This window comes from Myxine glutinosa, chromosome 9 (genome assembly GCF_964187855.1).
Source record: "Myxine glutinosa chromosome 9, kmMyxGlut1.1, whole genome shotgun sequence".
NCBI lineage: Eukaryota > Metazoa > Chordata > Myxini > Myxiniformes > Myxinidae > Myxine > Myxine glutinosa.
The window spans coordinates 12,231,754-12,251,043 of record NC_136269.1 but is presented as its reverse complement, the minus strand read 5'-3'; the positions used below and the strand labels follow the sequence as shown (position 1 = coordinate 12,251,043).

At 45.4% G+C, this 19,290-nt stretch overlaps 1 protein-coding gene across 2 annotated transcripts in view; it reads left to right on the top strand.

Annotated features, from left to right (window-relative positions):
* Nucleotides 1–18,821, top strand: part of LOC137434750 (potassium channel subfamily K member 10-like) — a 117,464-nt gene extending 98,643 nt beyond the window's left edge. For both annotated transcript variants that reach the window (XM_068127867.2, XM_078784031.1), the window contains exons 5-6: nt 15,492–15,634; nt 18,428–18,821. In XM_068127867.2, the coding sequence (XP_067983968.1) occupies nt 15,492–15,634; nt 18,428–18,745 (461 nt within the window). In that variant the 3' untranslated portion in view covers nt 18,746–18,821. The remainder of the gene's footprint in view (nt 1–15,491; nt 15,635–18,427) is intronic.
* The last annotated feature ends 469 nt before the right edge of the window (nt 18,822–19,290 follow it).

Here is a 19,290-nt window from a genome sequence, read left to right as displayed (position 1 = left end):
AGTCTGAGGAGCTCGGGGTTCAAAAGGTTAAAGGCAATTCGCTTTTGTCCCAAAAAGTTCATGCAGTAATTGTGATGTTAAAGCTGTTTGAGGCATTTGGCTCTATTTCTTGGACACTATAAACATCGACCCCCTTGGAGAGCATTGGCAAGTCGTCTTCCCATCGCAAAGGTGTGGGGGTTACCCTGGGTACTACCAGCACATATGCAAAATTTGGTAGAGATTGGGCCAGCCATGTTCTTTTGTATGATTTACCATATATACATACACAAAATGACTTTTATTTATATGATAGTACGATTTAAAGCCATGGACATTGACAAGATTCCATCGACATTTGAGGAACTATGATTGCCATTTGACACAACTTTTGGTTTGCGTGTTTTACTTCTGATATAGCTTATTTTACACTGCTCCCTATTCCATCTCCAGACGCCGCATGACGTCATGCCCGGGTGCTGAAGGGGGCCCGGTGATAACGTGCGCCAAAGGGAGTGCAGTACTCAGTTTTCACTCCGTTTGTTTGTTTGTTTGTTTGTCCGGGCGACATCTCAGTCATCATTTAAGCCAGGAAGCTGAAATTTGTGAACAATAGTGAGCACGTGCTTTGGCAAAAACGGTATTTTTCTTTTTTATGCATAAATTAATTGAATAATTACTTAATTATTATCGCTTAATTAAGAACTTATTTATTTTCTTTCTCATCTGGCCAATATCTCAGGCATCTTTTGAGTTGGGAAGCTGATATTTGGCCATGACATTGACCAAGTGGTTTGGCTGTAAAGGTTATTTTTAATTCATTAATTATTATTTTTCCGATTGATTAATTATTTTATTGTTTTTCAAAAAGTTGCAGATGCGGATTAAACACTGGTGGTTTACGTATGCTATTAGCCAATATTGATTAAGAAATTCATTATTTTAAGATCATTATTTATTTATTTTAATTACGGGATTAATCAATTAGTCAATCATTTATTGTACACGATCCCTCCCAATTTCGTCTCCATGTGCTGCACGGTGGCATTGCCGGGCGCTGGATGTTATTTATTTATTTATTTGCTGTGGGGGCGGTGTACTTTGAATGTAGCTCTACTTGTAGAAAATAAGATTTTCCTAATTGCTGGACTATGAGCATTCAATTTAATCATCATCAAACTTGGATATCAAATAAGCTTGTTAAAAGAACTTTAGTTAGTTTGTTCTTCCAGTCCTGCTTGGAATATTGGGCAGCAAAATAACCTTATAAATTATAAAATGCTGTGCTACATATTACTATGTAAATGGGTGGATTACATTGCGCTCCAAATACTTTCGTGTAAGTACATTGTGAGCAGAAATTGCTCGTGTTATCAAGCGGTCCTATACCTAGACTCATAGTTCTGATTATTTCATCTATATTATATGATACTAGCAGAAGTACCCGGCATTGCCGGGCGGGGGAGGGGAGGGGAGGGGAACGGGGGGGAGGGGAGGGGAGGGGAACGGGGGGAGGGGAGAAGAGGTGGGGATGGGGAGGGTGAGGGATGGGAGGGGGGAGAGGGGGGAGGGGGGAGGGGAGGGGGGAGGGGGAAAGGGAGGGGGAGGGGCCGGAGGGGGGAGGGGAGGGGGAAAGGGGGGGAGGGGGGGAAGGAAGGGGGAGGGGGAGGTAAGAGGGGGGGATGGGGAGGGTGAGGGATGGGAAGGGGGAGGGGGGAGGAGTGGGGAGGGGGGAGGGGGGACCCAGCAGAAGTACCCGGCATTGCTGGGTGGGGGAGGAGTGGGGAGGGGGAGGGGGGACCCAGCAGAAGTACCCGGCATTGCTGGGTGGGGGAGGGGAGGGGAGGGGAACGGGGGGGGGAGGGGAGAAGAGGGGGGGAGGGGAGAAGGGTGGGGGAGGGGAGGGGGAAAAGGGAGGGGGAGGGGAGAAGGGGAGGGGGTAGGGTGGAGGGGGAACGGGGAGGGGGAAGGGGGAGGGGGAAAGGGAGGGAGAGGGGGAAAGGGAGGGGGAGGGGAGGGGGAAAAGGGAGGGGGAAAATGGAGGGGAGGGGGGAAAAGGGAGGGGGAGGGGGAAAATGGAGGGGGAGGGGGGAAATGGATTGGGAGGGGAGAAGGGGAGGGGAGAAGGGGAGGGGTAGGGTGGAGGGGGAAGGGAAGGGGGGAAGGGGGAGGGAAGGGGATGGCCAGTCAACAATGACGTTGCAGTTCTCATGGTCGGAGAGCAGCACAACAATCGGACATAGTCCTGCATATTCGCAACAGCACGAAGCGCATTTTGGAGACTCACCGATCCTGTGACGTCCTCCAGTACCGGCGTTGCCGGGCGGGGGAAGGGAGACCCGTTCATTCCCAACCCGTACATTCGCCCTCTCGACTCAAGCTCACTCGGACAAAAGCCTCGCACAAATTACACCGTGAAGGCCCAATGGTCATGTCTATGCCACAAATCACGGGCGCACTGAATTGAAAATATATAGAACGCTCATACTCCGTGAAAAGTGAAGCCGCCGTGTCGCCATCTTGGTCAGCACGACTCGACCAACTCGCTTCGCGGATCTCGTTTTGTGCGGCAAGAAACTGCTCCAATCGGTTACGGAAGGGTTGTGGAAAGACGTTTCACAGCTGTTTCAAAGACATTTAATTCATATCGCACAAAATCGATACAAAACACGATCACATAAAAGGTGAAGTGACGTGTGACGGGATGGAACATCACGTGATCGCTCTGAGCGAATCAGTCTGGCGGCGGTAATGGAACATCACGTGATCGCTCTGAGCGAATCAGCGAGCTGCTCTGGAACCGGCTGAGATTAGTGGGTACTTCGCTGAAATGCGCTGAGGTAAATATGAATAAAAAATATGGATCGTCAAATATTATGAGTTCGGCCATGTTCGTCCCACGCTCAATGGCCATGTCTATGTCAAATATCAAGCACGTAAGCCTCTCCGTTTAGGAGTCTATCGGTAACATTACACACACACACACACAAACTGTGTTTTATATATACTAGGGCATGCCCGTACTATATATAAGCTAGGACGTGCCCGTACGTGGGTGCCCGTTCCTTGCCAAAAAAAAAAAAAAATGTGTGTAGGGGTGTGTGTGTGTAAACATCCTAGGGCGTGCCCGTACGTGGGTGCAAAAAAACATGCGTGCAAACAACAACAACAAAAAAAACTTTGAAACCACGTGGCAGTAACGACCACAGAACCCCCCCCCCCCCTCTATTTACATGAATGGTTTGGTCCATTCGCAACGACCACAGAACCCCCCCCTCTATTTACATGCAATGGTTTGGTCCATTCGCAACGCCAAAGCGAACGGCGAACGGCTAAATCGCCATAGCTCGGTAAGTAATTGTCCGATTAATATGAAACCTTGAAAAGGCACATCCTCGGGTCCCCAGCAATATACCTGGCAAGTTTAAAGTATATCGGACCCGTGGTTGTCGAGAAACAGCGGTCACAGACAAACAAACGTACAAACGTACAAACAAACAAACACACAGAGATTACTGGAATTATAGATAGATAGATAGGCCAGGATCATGTGAATCTTAACGCACGTGGAGTTTTACCTGCAGAGGAATGAAACTCGTGATCCCTGTTTCAGAAATTCCTGATGTGCATTGTGTTCCAGGTTTGCATTTTCAGAATCCTCCTCTGAGTTATTTCGGAATAATAATTCAAGTAATTACATCGAATGAACTTGTGCTACCTTTGTGTTAAAATGAAATGTTTGGGATGAACTTGCCTCCATGTCCACATGAGCGTACCAAGTTCTGTCCTGCACGTCCCACCTGCATGTGTACTATGTTCACCATTTTGCGAGTCCTGTCCTGCTTGACAGTTTCCATCTCTTGGATTATTATGCAAGTAATGATAAACCTGATGGACATTGGCATTAAATTATTCTGCTTCTGAAAGTATCTTCCTGCTCGAACATACCAGCAAACTGCGATCAGAGTGGGCAGCTGTAGCTTGGATGTTTAACTGTGTAATTTGGTGTACAATTTGTATCTGTTCACTGTTAGAGGGCACAGCTGATCCGTGAAAGACAACTTTGAACTAAATTATTGCGAACCCACCCCAACCTGCTTTTTCACACTGTTGAACATGGGGATGTTGTGCTGAAATATTGCACTCTGATTGTGACTTCTGTGACCTTTTTAAACACTACTTGCCTCTCGCTCGTAACGCTTCGACTTGACGGTTCGAGCATCTAACCGGTTATTAAGGTGCGCAACCTCAACTCGGCCTCACGCATGCATTCGCTTATTCTTTTTCACCTTAAAATTTATTTTGACTTATTATATATAGCGCTCCGCTCATACTTTGATACCGTGGCAGCATTTTCAAAACGCTAAGAATGATAATTCCAGGTTCTTGCATTTTATTGGTGCTTCAAATTTCAGGGTTTACATTCCTTTTTAGCTCAACTGGAACGAAGTTCCGTAAACACTTGCAACTTCGTCTCCGAAACTACTGATGGGATTGGGACCAAACTTGCCCGTGTACCGCACACTTACCCGTGTGTTCCAGCCATAGAAAGGCAATATGATGGCATCATGCCATCATAGCCTGAGGAGACTCGACCAAATTTGGCACAAATTATATTTGTTATGTTGTGACTAAAGTTTGTTCATGGCATTTAAAAAATCGGGGTCAAAGTGGATCCAGTTTGACCCCCAAAATAGGAATTTGCTTTTTCCTCTGAAACTACACATACAATTCCGATGAAACTTGACCACAGCCTTCACCACCCGTGCTGTACCAAAGTTTGTTCACGGCGTTAAAAAAAATCTGCCCCTTTGGAGGTTTACGGGGGTTCCACCCCAAAATAGGTATTTTCTTTCTTCTCAAAAACTACACTCGCAATTCCGATGAAACTTCGCCACAACCTTCATCACCTGTGATGTACCAATGTTTGTTCAAGGCATTAGAAAAATTGGGGTCTGAGTAGGGATGGGTGGGGTGGGGGAGTGTGGGGTTCCACCCCAAAATAGGTATTTTTTTTTGTTTGTTTGTTTAAAGTCTCATGATTACGTTAGTATGATTGTACATGCTGCCCTGTCTTCTAGCAACCATTGAAACTGGTTTACAATACGGTGATACTGTTTAAAATACCTTTCATCGGTGTAGTATACTGCTTTATTCTACCAGGTGAGCGCCCAGTGGTATTGCCCCTATTATTTTCCTTTTAGTATCGGGGAATTAGGGTGAAAGTTAATGATGTTAACTTCGGGATATTTTAGGTATTTTGGGTCCTCGGGTCTTTAAGGGTATTTTAAGTATTTTGAGTCTTCGGGGTCTTTTGGTCCTCTGGGTCTGCTATTATTGCGAAGTGGAAATGTTTAGGAACAAAAACAGCTGAGCCGCAAAGTGGGAGGCCACACTAGCTCACGGAACGGGCCCTTCGAGTGCTGAAGCGCGTAAAAATCGTCTGTCCTCGGTTGCAACATTCACTACCGAGTTCCAAACTGCCTGTGGAAGCAACGTCAGCACAATAACTGTTCGTCGGGAACTTCATCAAATGGGTTTCCATGGCTGAGCAGCCGCACACAAGCCATATAAATATCTACCTTCCAAACAACATCACGTGCACTTAACACACACCATCGTTTGGCTCTCTGTGTTCGCCTATTGTGTAAGTCATTGTTGGTTCCTCTGTAACATTAGCTTGATCATCCAAGCATGGTGTGTTTCTCATGTAAATATCACCATGTGTGGTTTGGGTAGTTCACAATAGAAAGTGAGGACGTCATGATTGCAAATGTCATGATCGCCTGCAGAAGAGAATAGTAAACATGATCAGTCATCCATTAAGATGAGTATTTCTTTCCAAAGGTCAAAATCTTTATTTTGAATCAACTCCAGTTAGTGGACAAAAAAATTGAATCACCAATGTCAAGTCCGTACCACATGAGGCCGGTACGGACTGCATACGCCGTGGCATGGAGTGCACTAGGTCTGGAATTTGGAGAAGGAATGAGGCACCATTCTTCCACGAGAAAGACAATTAACTGACACCTGTGTGATGGAGGTGGAAAACGCTGTCTCAGGCGTAATTCCAGAATATCCCATAAATGATTGATTGGGTTCAGATCTGGTGACTGAGAAGGCCATGACATATGGATAACATCAGTGTTATGCTCATCAAACCATTGGGTGACCACGTGCTCTGTGGATGGGGGCTTTAGGGGGTGTTTCCTCTTGCAGACATGCTAACCATAACGATGGGCAACCAGGCCTGTGCAGCATCTTTATACATGACCCGAATTATGCTGGGATGTTGTTTGCTTAACTAACACATGGGCCACACTCTGTGTGGAAGCCATTGCTTGGTGTCCCTCATTTACCCAGATGTTTCCATGTTTTTGGTCACTACCTGTATATGTTCCAAAGCAGAATTCCATTAAACATCCTCTTGTTGTTTCAGTGAAGAGTTAAATATTGAGATATTTCAGGACTAGTCGTACACCCATAGGACATGTATATGACAATGACGAACACCCATTGCACCTGCTGTGTTTGGATCATCTTCTGTTATGTGTGCTTTTGATTACTCTTTTCTTCGTCACCGAAGGCTCTACAATTTAGCTTCACTGTACTTATTCTGAACGGTTTTGGTATATTCTGGTAAAGACTTAACCCGTAAGTCTTTTTACCTACGTGTGCAAAGTGTGCAAAGTGTACTTAACACCTACGTGTGCAAAGAGAAAAGCCGAGTTAAGCAATTGCTTCGCTTTGCATGTTTGTCTCTGTCTGTCTGTCTGTCTGTCTATAAACGTCTGTTTATGCTTGAAGAACAACCTAATTTATATTGAATGTTATATTTTGAACATGAATCTCACATCCATCAGCCAATCACACACAAGGAGATTCAGAGAAGCTATGGAGATCCATTTACATAAGACGGTCCCACAAGAAAACGAGCTTCCCATTAGCGATATCTCGCTCTCCCTCATTAACAAGCAGACACCTAGCAACATAACTATCAACACACCGAAGACGACAGACCATGATGATTGGCAATGCAAAGCCAATCAGCACCCCACAATAACCAGCTAATGCGGGTGTGCAGTTCTTCTGGACTCTGCATCCCATTCGTTCCAGTTACTTCCTCCTCTTGATGGGCAGAGCTTGCTGACAAAAACGTTGAGGCCTAGTTTTCTTATTTGTGTTTTGCTTTAGAGTTACTTTTTAAAGTATAAAAAATATAAATACAGTCATACCCCGCTATTCGCGGAGGAAACGTTTCTGGAAAATCCACGAATAGCAAAACCCATGAATAGCGGAGCATTGTTTCAATGGAAGAAGGGGGGATAGGTTCCCGAGTCACAAAAATCAGCGAATAGAGAGGACCAAACCACGAATAGCAAGGCAAAATCCTTGGATGGTCAGGAAAAATCCTTGGATGGTCAGGCAAATCCCGAGTATGTCGATGATAATCCGCAAAGGTCGATGAAAGTCCCTGAAATGGCGAGACAAAACCCACAAATGTCGACGATAATCTGCGAAAGTCGATTAAAATCTGCCAAAGACGGTTAAAATCCGCGAAAGTCGATGAAAATCCGCGAAAGTCGATGAAAATCTGCGAAAGTCGATGAAAATTCCATGAATGTATGCCGCGGCATTGTTTCAATGGGGAAAAGGGGGATATGTTATAGGTTGCCGGCAGTTCCTTTATCAAAAACTCTCTTTCTCACTCGCCCTGCACTGCCCTCTCTCCACCTCACCCCCAGGAATACCTTTGGCTACGGCTTCCCCTTCGCTCCCACCTCTTGTTCATATGTATGTTGTACCGTCCACCAAACAGTGATGACTCCATCTACATCTCGCTGTCTGATAATATGGACCAACTTCTATCTACTCATCCAAACTCTCTGTTCCTCATATGTGGTGATTTCAATTGTCACCATGCCAGTTGGCTAGGTGTGGGCACCTCTCTCACCAGCCATGGCTCCTCAGCAAAGGACTTCTGCGACTCACTGGGACTGACACAATCTGTCAATTTCCCAACCCGGATCTCAGTCAACGGAGCATCTTCTCTTCTGGACTTACAGACTTGGCATTTAATATGGAATATTTTTTCTTTCTTGACTTGGGTTTACTTTCTGAACTCGGTATATCAATCTGGTGAGTTTCTTTTACGCTTCGGTGATTTCTTTGTTAAAAGAACCATGTCACTGATTGTCTGTCGCAGCAAGAAGTCAATAACAGGATTATATCACAGGTGGCGTGACAAAATGTACAGACAGGTACATTTGACGATTGGCTTCACAATCTGGTATATAAGGGTTGTTGCGGTCTGTATTAGTGGAAAACAACTGCTGCACGTCTACAAAAGTTATTGCCGCTTCCCCTGGAGATGGTCCGTCAACTCGACAATGCTGTTTGTCATTTAGTGGTGGCTTTACGAAATTCCGGCATGAAACAGCGTGCTATTGCTCGGCAGTATGGCATCACTCAAGGTCAGGTGTCAAAGATCCTGAAACGAAATGCTCAGAGGGGTGTCCCTACTCCAATACCGAGGCCAGGACGTCCCCTCAGAACCACAAGGAGGGATGATCGCCAGCTGCACCGGTTAGTCCGCAATGGCCGTACCAAGTCAGCTAATCGGCTTAGGGCTGAGTGGCAGCAACTGACAAATGTGCCTGTATCCAGAAGGTTAGTCAACCAACGACTGGTTCAAGCAGGCCATCGTGCCAGGCGTCCCCTGGGAAAGCCACGTCTGACCAGACAACACCGCCAGCGCCGATTGCAGTGGGCCAGAGAGCACCGTCAATGGCAGCCAGGACACTGGAATCACATGATCTTCAGTGACATGTCTAGATTTCTGGTCTATCGTCAATATGGCCGCGTCCGAGTGCGCAGACAAGTGCATGAAGCCTACAACGAAGATTGTATAGTGCCAAGAGTCCAAGCCTGAGGTGGTGGGGTGACCGTTTGGGCTGCTTTTCATGCAGGGGGCAAAACTGACCTGGCTGTTCTGAATGGAAACCTGAACCAGTTCAAGCACATGGCCATTCTGGAAGAAACATTGCTTCAATTTGTTTGTGCAGCCTTTCGAGGAAACTTTGTCTTCCAAGATGACAATGCACGGCCTCATCGTGCTCGCATGATCCAACACTTTCTTGCTGACCGTGGTGTAGAGCATATGGAGTGGCCTGCCATGTCCCCGGATATGAATCCGATAGAGAACTTGTGGACAGAATTAACGCGTCAAATCGACAACTTGGACCAGCAGCCTGCCTCTGTGCGTGATTTGCAGCAGGCTATTGTAACTGCTTGGCAAGCGATTCCTGTCCAAACCTTGGCAAATCTCGTGAACAGCATGCCTCAACGTGTGCGTGCTCTCCTGAATGCTGGTGGGGGTTACACGAAGTACTGAACTGTAATTTTACTGTCCGTAATTCCAGTCGTAATTTAACTTTTGTTTTTGTTAAAAAAAATTTGGGCTAATGTGCAAAATAAAGAGATACTTCTGGAAAATGCACAGAAGTTTAACACAGTACTGTCCGTGAATTGAGTTCGATATCAGTTTACATCACTTTCAAGGATCAATTTATTTGTTTCGAAATGTCAAATGTGGTTTTTGTTTCTTTTAAAGGTCACATTAACAAAATCTAGAATAGTTTCAACATAATTCCAATGAACTTTTGGTTCTAAGTCATCTTGAAAAGTAAGTTCACCCCCACAAAAAAATATTCCATATTAAATGCCAAGTCTGTAGTTATGACTAACTTCCCTGAAAATGTCTGCTGCTCTTCTTCTGCTCCAATCGGTTCTTCTGATCATGTGCTTGTTAAAGTGGACATCTCTCTGACCATTCTCAGGGAGCCTCCTCAGCGTCGACGAGTCTGGCGTTTCACTCAGGCCAACTGGCATGGTCTTCAAGCAGCCATCAATCATCTGGACTGGTCTCCCATCTCTACCGCCTCTGACATCAACTCATCCTGTAAATTCTTCCAAAGTAAATTGCTCTCTCTCTCATGCACAGATTTATCCCATCTCGTCTTCAGTTGTCATACCCTTCCTCCCGTCCATGGTACACGGAATCTTGTGGTGAGGCTGTTGCCCAGAAACAACTTGCCTTCGTCTCCTGGAAAGCTAATCCAATGGAAGGAAGTCTCATTTCCTTTCACAAAGCCCTAAACAAGTGTGTGTCCACCCTCAGGAGAGCCAGGAAACAATATCTCTCCGTTCTCAAGACCGAACTCTCCTATCTGTCTCCCTCTTCCAAACCCTGGTGGCGTCTGGTCAAATCGGTTTCTGGTGTTTGTTCCCCCTCCATCCCCTCCCTCACCTCAAATGGCGACACAGCTGACTCCGCACGTGAAAAAGCTGAATGCCTCAACTCTGTGTTTGCCTCTAAATCTTGTGTCCCAAACCCATCCCTCTCTGTACCCACCATACCCAGTCGTACCCAGCTGCTCCTGGACTCTGTGTCCTTTCCTCCTGACAAGGTGGAAAAGTTTCTGTCAACCCTCGACTCTGATTCTGCAACTGGACCTGACGGCATCAGCCCACGGGTCCTAAAATCCTGTTCTTCCGCTCTTTCACTCCCTCTCTCTGTTCTCTTCACCCTCTCTTTTGTTCAAGGTCATCTGCCATCTGCTTGGAAATCAGCCAATATCACCGCTTTGCACAAAAAATGTGCAAAAACAGATCCTAGCAACTACAGACCAATCAGCCTTCTCCCAATTATCAGCAAAGTCATGAAATCCATCATTGCTTCGGATATTAAATCTTTCCTCTTCTCCAATGGCTTGATCTCTGATCATCAATTTGGTTTCAGACCTGGTCACTCTGCTCTGGACATGCTGCTTCTGCTGTCTCAACAATGGATGGAGGTCCTCAATGCCAAACAGGAAATTAGAGCTGTCTCCCTTGAGATATAATGTGCCTTCGATACCGTCTGGCACCCAAACTCTCTTCCTTTGGTATTCATGGAAATCTCCACGCATGGCTGGCGGACTTCCTCTCTAGTCGTAGTCAACGTGTGGCCCTGAATGGGTTTCTCTCATCTCCACTTCCTGTTCAGGCTGGAGTTCCCCAAGGCAGTGTTCTGGGCCCTGTGCTTTTTCTGGTCTTCATCAATGATCTCTCCGACTCTCTTGAAAATCCTCTCTATCTCTTTGCTGATGACCGCTCCATTCCTCATCCCTCATATCGGCAGTCTGCAGTCTCCTCGCTCTCTGCAAACCAGGACAAAATCAGAGACTGGGCAAACAAGTGGAACATGTCTTTCAATCCTGACAAATCTCACACTGTTACGATGTCTCTCTGAAAAGACCGACTGGACAACCCTCCCATCCACTTTCTGAATAATCCTCTCCAAGAAGTTCTGTCACTCAAGCTTTTGGGTCTCACTATCTGCCATGATCTTTCCTGGGAAAACCACATTTCAAATCTGGCCTCCAAAGCCAGTCACCGACTGGGCATCGTCCGTCGTGCGAAGTCCTTCCTTGGCACACCTGAGCTCCTCACCACATATAAGGCTTTCATCCGCAGCTCAATGGAAAGCTGTTCCCCCCTCTGGGCTGGTGCTCCTGTCTCACACCTAGCTCGTCTTCGCACTGTTGAAACCAAAGCGTTCAGAATCATTGGAATCTCCCGCGATGAAGCTACCTCCGAGGGCCTTCCACTTACTCACCACAGGCAGGTTGTTGGTCTTTCTCTCTTCTACCGACTCCTCTCCGGCCTTGCTCCTCCAGCTCTCTCTGGGCTCTGTCCCCCAAATATTCCTACAGGTCGCACAAGATCTGCCTGCAACCCTCTTATGGTGAAACTGCCAAAATCAAGACTCTCTGCTCACCTTCACTCCTTCATTCCTCTTTTCTCCCGCTTCTGGAACAAACTCCCTCACTCTCTTCAATCCCTCTCCTCCCTCCAGGTCTTTAAAATAGCTTTTCACCACCATCTCTTACCTTCCCCCATCCAAAAGCTTGAACTTTTCTACCCCCGCTAATTTCACCCTAAATCCACTTTTTTGAAATACTAACTTCTTTCCTGGAAGTCCTTGGTGTGCTTGTGTTTATACTTCTCCCATCCCCCCCCCCCCCCCTTCCCACGCTGCCTTCCCCCAATCCCTCACCCTCCCACACATTCCCGATGTCCCTGCTCTCAAATGTGTTTATGTGCTTCCCCTTCTCTCCCCATCTTGTCTACCGCTCCCCTTTTTATATACTTAGTTTGTTTGTCGCTTTGATTTGTTTTTGTGATAAATGTTAGCTCTTTCACGAGCCTCGATTCTGTATCCGAAAAAAAAAAAAAAAAAAAGTTCCTGATTCATAGAGGAATTTTTTTTTTAGTTTAAAATGTTTTTGACCATAAATGCACACGATTACAGTTTCACAAAAAATGCGTACAAATAAAAAAGAAACGACAACACCAGGTACCATTTCTAATTTATTGAAGGAATGCGCTTACATTTTATTAAAAGGGCTTAACCATACCGTACCGTGAAAGTAAAAGAAAAATACAACACCATCATGTACCGTTTAACATTTATATTTTACAAACACACGCAACTTTCAAATGATGATGATGGCGATGATGATGATGGTGATGAATTAAAATCCCATGAGAATTCCTCGAACATTGAAGGCGACCCAAAAGTTCGTGCAAAAAAATCGTGCACTAAGGGAGAACCAGGAGAGGTATGAGAAGGGGAGGACGCTGAGAGGAACGCTAGAGAGGGTGCTGGTGATCTTGAGGTGGAGGGAGCAGGGCTGAAGAAATGGGCGATGCGGAGCTGCCTGACACATTCCCCAACATTTCGATGCAGCTCTTTGTACGGGAGCAGCGCATCATCCAAGCCCCTCTTAAACTTGAGGTACCTCTCCATGACTGGGTCAGCGTCTTGCACCCTGTCGACAACCACCCGCATGTCCTGCAGCTCCTGGTCCAGGAACTGGCCTGTGAGGTTGGACCTCGGCATCTCTTCCTCATTACTGCCCACCTCCGCCTCCTCCTTCTCGGAAACCTATGGAATGGTGTCCAACTCGTCCTCGATGAGCATGTTCAGCAAACGGTTCAGCATCATGGTTTTCAGCTTGAAGTCCCTCGTCTGCGTGTTGTCCTCGATCCATATTCTGAGCATCTTCTCCATTCTTTCCATGTGGACATTACGGACAAGGGTGACCACCTTCATACTCGATACAGCGCGCTCGCTGAAGCTTTCTCATTAATCGCCTTCTCATTCTTCCGTATGAAGCGAACGGTGGATTAGTTGATGCCGTAATGCCTGCCAACAGAGGCCGCACTCTCTCCTCTCGAAAGCCGGTCGAGCAGCTCCACTTTCTGGCTCAGGCACATCACTTTCTTCTGCCTCTTGGTAGTCGACGCTTCCCCGGTGCTGGTCTTGTGCTTGGGAGCCATAATTGAATGATGAGCAGAGCGAGTCAAAAACACAGGATGAAGCAACGGGATGAGAATAATGATTGAGACCGAGGACGCAGTCTGTACAGGTATATTTGGATTGTGAGCATTGTGGGTATCTGTGGGAAGTACGGTACTCTGCCCGTTGTTTGTGGGGGATGTTATCGGATGATGCCGTATTGAGCTTATCTGCTAATTTCAATAAAAGATTTTATGAATCCTTTGCATTCTATAGCATTCTATAATTCACGGAGTTTGACTTGTTTTCGTTGCTGATGGAACATCCCCCGAAGCGTTTTCATTGTTTAAGATCTCTGATGATGCTTTACCATAAATTGCAAACTGTAAAAGATTTAATGAAGCGTTTGCATTCTATAATTCGCTGGGTTGACTTGTTTACACAGTAACATTTGGTGGGATATCCCACGAAGATCGCTTATGGTGCGGCTAAAATTTGCGCACGTGAAAGCCATGAAAATGCAAGTTCCACAGCAGTGAATGTATAAGCAGGTCTTGCTCGCGGCTCGTATAAGATTTTTTTTTTTACACGACGGTTTTTATAAATGTGTATATAATATAAATTTATAAATTCTAGCGGATCGTGAAAAAAAAAACTTACCCCTGAAAAACTGCGAATTCGCTGAACATTCGAATAGGGGGGAAAAAACCTCGATTTCACGAAACACAGCTGCAAATAGAAAAAATACGCGAATTCGCGGGACACTTCCGTGAATAGAGAAACAGGTCGCGTTTTGTCAACTGCGGATATGGGGGAAAAAACCGCGATTTCGCGAAACACGGCCACGAATAGAAAAAAATACGCAAATCTGCGGGACATTTTTTCGCGAATAGAGAAACAGGTCGCATTTTGTCAACTGCGGAGAGGGGGGAAAAAACCGCGATTTCGCGAAACACGGCCACGAATAGAAAAAAATACGCAAATCTGCGGGACATTTTTCCGCAAATAGAGAAACAGGTCGCATTTTGTCAACCGCAAATACACGGATTCCGCGAATAGCGGGGTTCCGACTGCATCTCTCTTAACAACCAACACATGGTACAAACCACAAACCTTTTACTTTATTGTTTTTCCACCATGGAAACTTTTAAAGAGCACACAAATCGATTTGTTTGAACTACTAAAATCTTTGTCTTTAGCAGTACTTGGGCAACATTGTACGTGGTCTCAACCAATCAAATTTGCCACGCACTCTGAGGGCAGGGTAACAGCGAGATTCAGACAAAATGGCGGCACCATTTAATTAAATCACAAAGGTAACTTCGTCTAAAAGGTCTCGTTGTTTAAATGCAACTTTTTCTAAAGATCGCTCCAAAATGGTCAGTTTCTCCGTGAACAGTTGGCAGGAGGTTCAGCTCTGGATTGGTCCGTTCAATCCACTGGCTCCGTATGGTTGTCATCATGCCTGTTATTCAAAGGTCACAAACAAAGCTAATATAGATGGTGCTCATAAACAAAAGGAAGAGTTCAAAAGACCCTCCCCATGTCCTTTTCTCAAGACTATGCGGGATAAGGTGCTCCATGAACTCTCTAGTTGTTGTTGTTGTTCATAATGGCTGGGATAAAGTAAGTGCTTTATCAGAGTTTTCCAACACTAATCTCTTTTTCGTTAATGGTAAAACTTAGACATCCACCTAACCTCTTTCGAGTTCTCAACATCACATTGGTGTAGTAATAATCTCTTAACACTAATAATAATATGACTTCCCTTACAAGGAACTTCAACGCAGGTGGAGGCCATTAGGCCCATTAAGCCTGTGCAATGATTGCCAACCTGTGGTTGCTTGCCCATTCTCTAGCCTTTTTAAGTGCTGCAAGAAAGCACCATGCACCATTTTAAAAGTCTTTGGTATACCTAGGCCGAGGCTTGAACCACCGACCTCCCAGACTCAGATCGGTCTCTCTAACTCTATTACATCACTGAGTCTAGTAATCCTTCATGATGAGACTTCACAAATGTTGATTGTAGTATTGATTAACCTTTGGTTATTGAACTATTCCTCCTTTATCTTTTATATATTCTGGATTGTGCCATTGACTCTCAGGGCTTGAGGAACCTCAGGTTATCATGGCACTGTGACCTTGGCTCAAACATTTGTGCTTACAGGTGGAAACCCCAACATTCGTTATGGGGAATGGTACAAACCACTGGTGTGGTTCTGGATCCTTATTGGTCTCGCGTACTTTGCTGCCATGCTCAGCATGATCGGATACTGGCTGCACGCCCTTTCTCGTCGCACGCGTAAAGAGGTGAGGAACACTTTGTGAGGGAAAGGTTGGAAAGGAATGTAATGGCGAGTTGCTAATGCATCCAAAATCACTTAGAGTATATGGTCACGAACGGGGAATTGTCACGTCAATTTTTATATCGTCATGAACCCCCCACGCCACTTATATCAGAACGAGCTGATTTGTCACATGGTTACGGATTGTTTAACCGCAATATTTTTTCGGGAGGTGTGTACCGTGCTTGATTAAACCTTACTAATAATTTTTTTCGACATATGATTGTATTTTCAGGGTCCCTTATCATGACTCGAGCAATAATTGACCCAAACGAAGCCTATGGAAATCTTACGCAATAAACCTGGGCAGTGTCTAATCAGCAGAGCCCCATTGGCCTGATGTCTTCGGCCCACCAGAAAACCATGATGGCGGCCATATTATTTTGTCTGAGCACCATGGTGGGTGGAGTCAAACGACAAATTTGGTTGCGGTCTGGCAACTGTGCAAACAGTGGGTGCACATTTCAAAAATATGGGTGCACCCCAACAAGAACTCTAGCAACTACAACAACAACCTTGGGAAGCTCTTGTAGACCTGCAACACGCGTCGCAGGTATAATCTCCCGATTTTGACAGCTTCTCTCAAATTTTAAATAATGTTAAGTCTGAGGTCGATTTGAAATTACCTGCACAAGTTATTTTTGTTTTATTTTTAGGTTACACAGCTTAACTTAGTATGATTTAGAAGAATCAATCTGGTTAGTCCACTGACCCTTTGAATGACTAATACTTGAAATGAATGTCGAGAGACATAATTAGTGTTTCCCTTCCTCTAACTTTTACATTTAGTAAACTTTCTAATCCTGGAAAAATCACGCCAAGTGTCAAGTAACATTCCGGAGATCTATTTGGCAAAATTAATTCGTTTCAAGCAATGTAATACCAGATCAGGTACAGATAAATTGAAGTACAAGTCTAGATTTGGAAAGGATTGGGTGGAAGATGTTCCATGGATTCAGCACAATAAACGGGAACGGGAAATCACAGTTTGAGTGTAGTCTGTAACCAGGACATTTGGGTTGCTCACAGAGGAAGGAAATGATATTGTTACATTTGGGTGGGGGAGAGAGGGTTAGGCATTGCCATGGAACAGAAAGAAGTATATAGAGTAGTATGGTCCATGAATGAGTAGTTAGCCAATCTCGATGTAATAAGCAGGGACGAGTCAGCTTCAGGATTGTCTTGTTTGAACGTGCACCATATGAAGGGTGGTGTGTTGTAATAAATAGTGAGTGTTTAAGGTTAGTCAACCATGTGTAAAACCTTTTTTAATCCATCGGGTGCATCGGGTGGCAATAGAAGAGCAGGGGAGAGTATTGCACATCGTAATGGGGCTCTGCCAGGCTTAGGAGAGAAGGGGTGGAGTTATGATCGTCTCTGGATGAGGGTGGAGTCCAATGCCTCAGAGGGCAGAGAGTGTCCACAGGGCAAGGGGAAGAGCTATTCGCTCTGGGGTTCGGTGCATTCAGTAGAGCGAGGAGAGATCATGCCAAAAAGGGCAGTTCTGAGGAGAATCTAGAGCTTGCCAGAGGGGGAGCTGCGTGTGAAGGATCACGCTGTAAGGAGAGCTTTTTTGGAGGATCACAATCTGAAGAGAGCTTTGGTGTATGATCTCGAGGAGGAAGCTGCCTATTACTGTGTGCTTGCCTTCGCCCTGTGCCTGTTCTCATCTGTGTGCTGCCTGTTCGTCGTCCTGACCACCTCGTCACCACCTCGTCACAGTCTCCTCATCGGCCACTTGTCCTGCCTGTCCGTGGCTGCTTGGAACTGAATAGACTGGAGGACATCTTGGAACTGAATATAATTTTCCTGAATCTTAACAGAAACTCCTATAATTATTGATCAAGAGCATGCTGTGGTTTGCCATCTCATAAATATATCCCATTTTTCAAGGCTACCTGATCTCTTCCGATCAATAATTGGTGACGGAGGGTTAGCTACTGAGCCAATGGTCATCTTGGAGACCATATCTCAGCAGCATAATAAGCAAGTTGAATTCAAGATGTTATGTAAATGCATTTAAACCCAAATGAGAAATTTTGAGCAGTAATTTGAACAATATTGTACAAAATGATAGGTCCTATTTTAAAACGGTTCTTTTTTCTTTTCTTGAACAACATATTGAATAGTGTATAATAACTAAAACGGCAATCAGTAGAGAGCATACCTCCACCAGGCTGAACGTGTACGTTTTTGTATCCCACAGGTAGGCCGGATCTGAATCCGGACTTGAACCAGAATCTAAAGGGATTGTTCTTGACATCTAACCAGCTCATTCACTAAGTTTCATCCGAATCTGTCCATAACTGAGATATCATGCTGTACTGTATATCGTTTTTGGCCCTGTCTCACAATTGTGAAGAATCACTTGTGAATGATTGTATCCGGAACTGGATCTTTCCCAAAATTAAATCGATTCATCCATGTCACACACCGAACCTGCCACCAAGTTTCAGCCAAATCCGTCCATAGCTTTTTGAGATATCCTGCTCAGACAGAAAAACAGGGTGAAAACCCAACCTCCATCCACCTTTTGTGGAGAGGTAGTAAATAATCTACTGTAAATAATCTACCTTTGCTGGAAATTTGTATTCCACTATTAATCGTGATTTTCACGTTTTTCTACATTGCAAAAAGTCCACCACATCTGCGAAATTGTTTTTGCAGAAGGTACACCTTTTAAACTGCTCATGAAGGGTAAAATGGCAATAAATGTCAGCATTGAATTGACCAATGGGCGATCGACATTTCTCCCAAGGTGGTCGAGATCCGAGCACAAGCCGCCGAGTGGAAGGCGAGTATGGCCGCCGAGATCAAGCAGACGCGAAGGCGTCTCAGTGTGGAGATCCACGACAAGCTGCAGCGCGTTGGGACCAGTCGGCGACGTGTCGACGATTCCGGCGGACTGCGGCGCCATTCCATGGACGTCTTCATGACGATGCACCGGCAAGGTTCCCTGGCACTGACTCCCAAGTCTGGATCGGCTGACGGTATTGCCGCCGGCTCCTATCATGGCAACCTGCTCCTGCCAAATGGGCATGGCATGGCCCATCAGAAAAAGCGCCTTTCCAGGTAGCCAAATTAGAGACCAACCCTTTGTCTGTCTATTTGGACATGATTGATATTGACAAAGTAAAGTGTTCAAGCTCATGACGTCCTTAGGCCTTTACAATGACAGAGGAATACAAAGATCCACTGGAAATGCCTAAGCATCGTGTGACTACAACAATGATGACTATTGTCACACTTGGCCAGATGCCGAAAAGGACAACCAGAGCCAATTTCACTCAGGAAATTGACATTGACATCTCAGTGCCAGACATATACCCATGGAGAGTGTATGGGAGAAATGAGTATGGGGTTGGTGGGAAGGTGGAGGAGCCTTTCACCCCATTGACTGAAATCGTGCCAAGCGCACCTGTTTGCGCAACAAAGCCATTGCCCCGTTTTTTCGCACAACCCATCGATAACTTTTGTACCTGAGAGCAGATCAAACTTTTGGAGACGTAAAGGGAAAATAATTCCCAAAAGTGAATTCCCATTAATCTTTAAATCTTTGGAGAGATGCAAGGTGTGCATTTCTGTTTCTGCGGCACGAGCGATCAAGGTTGGAATTTTGCG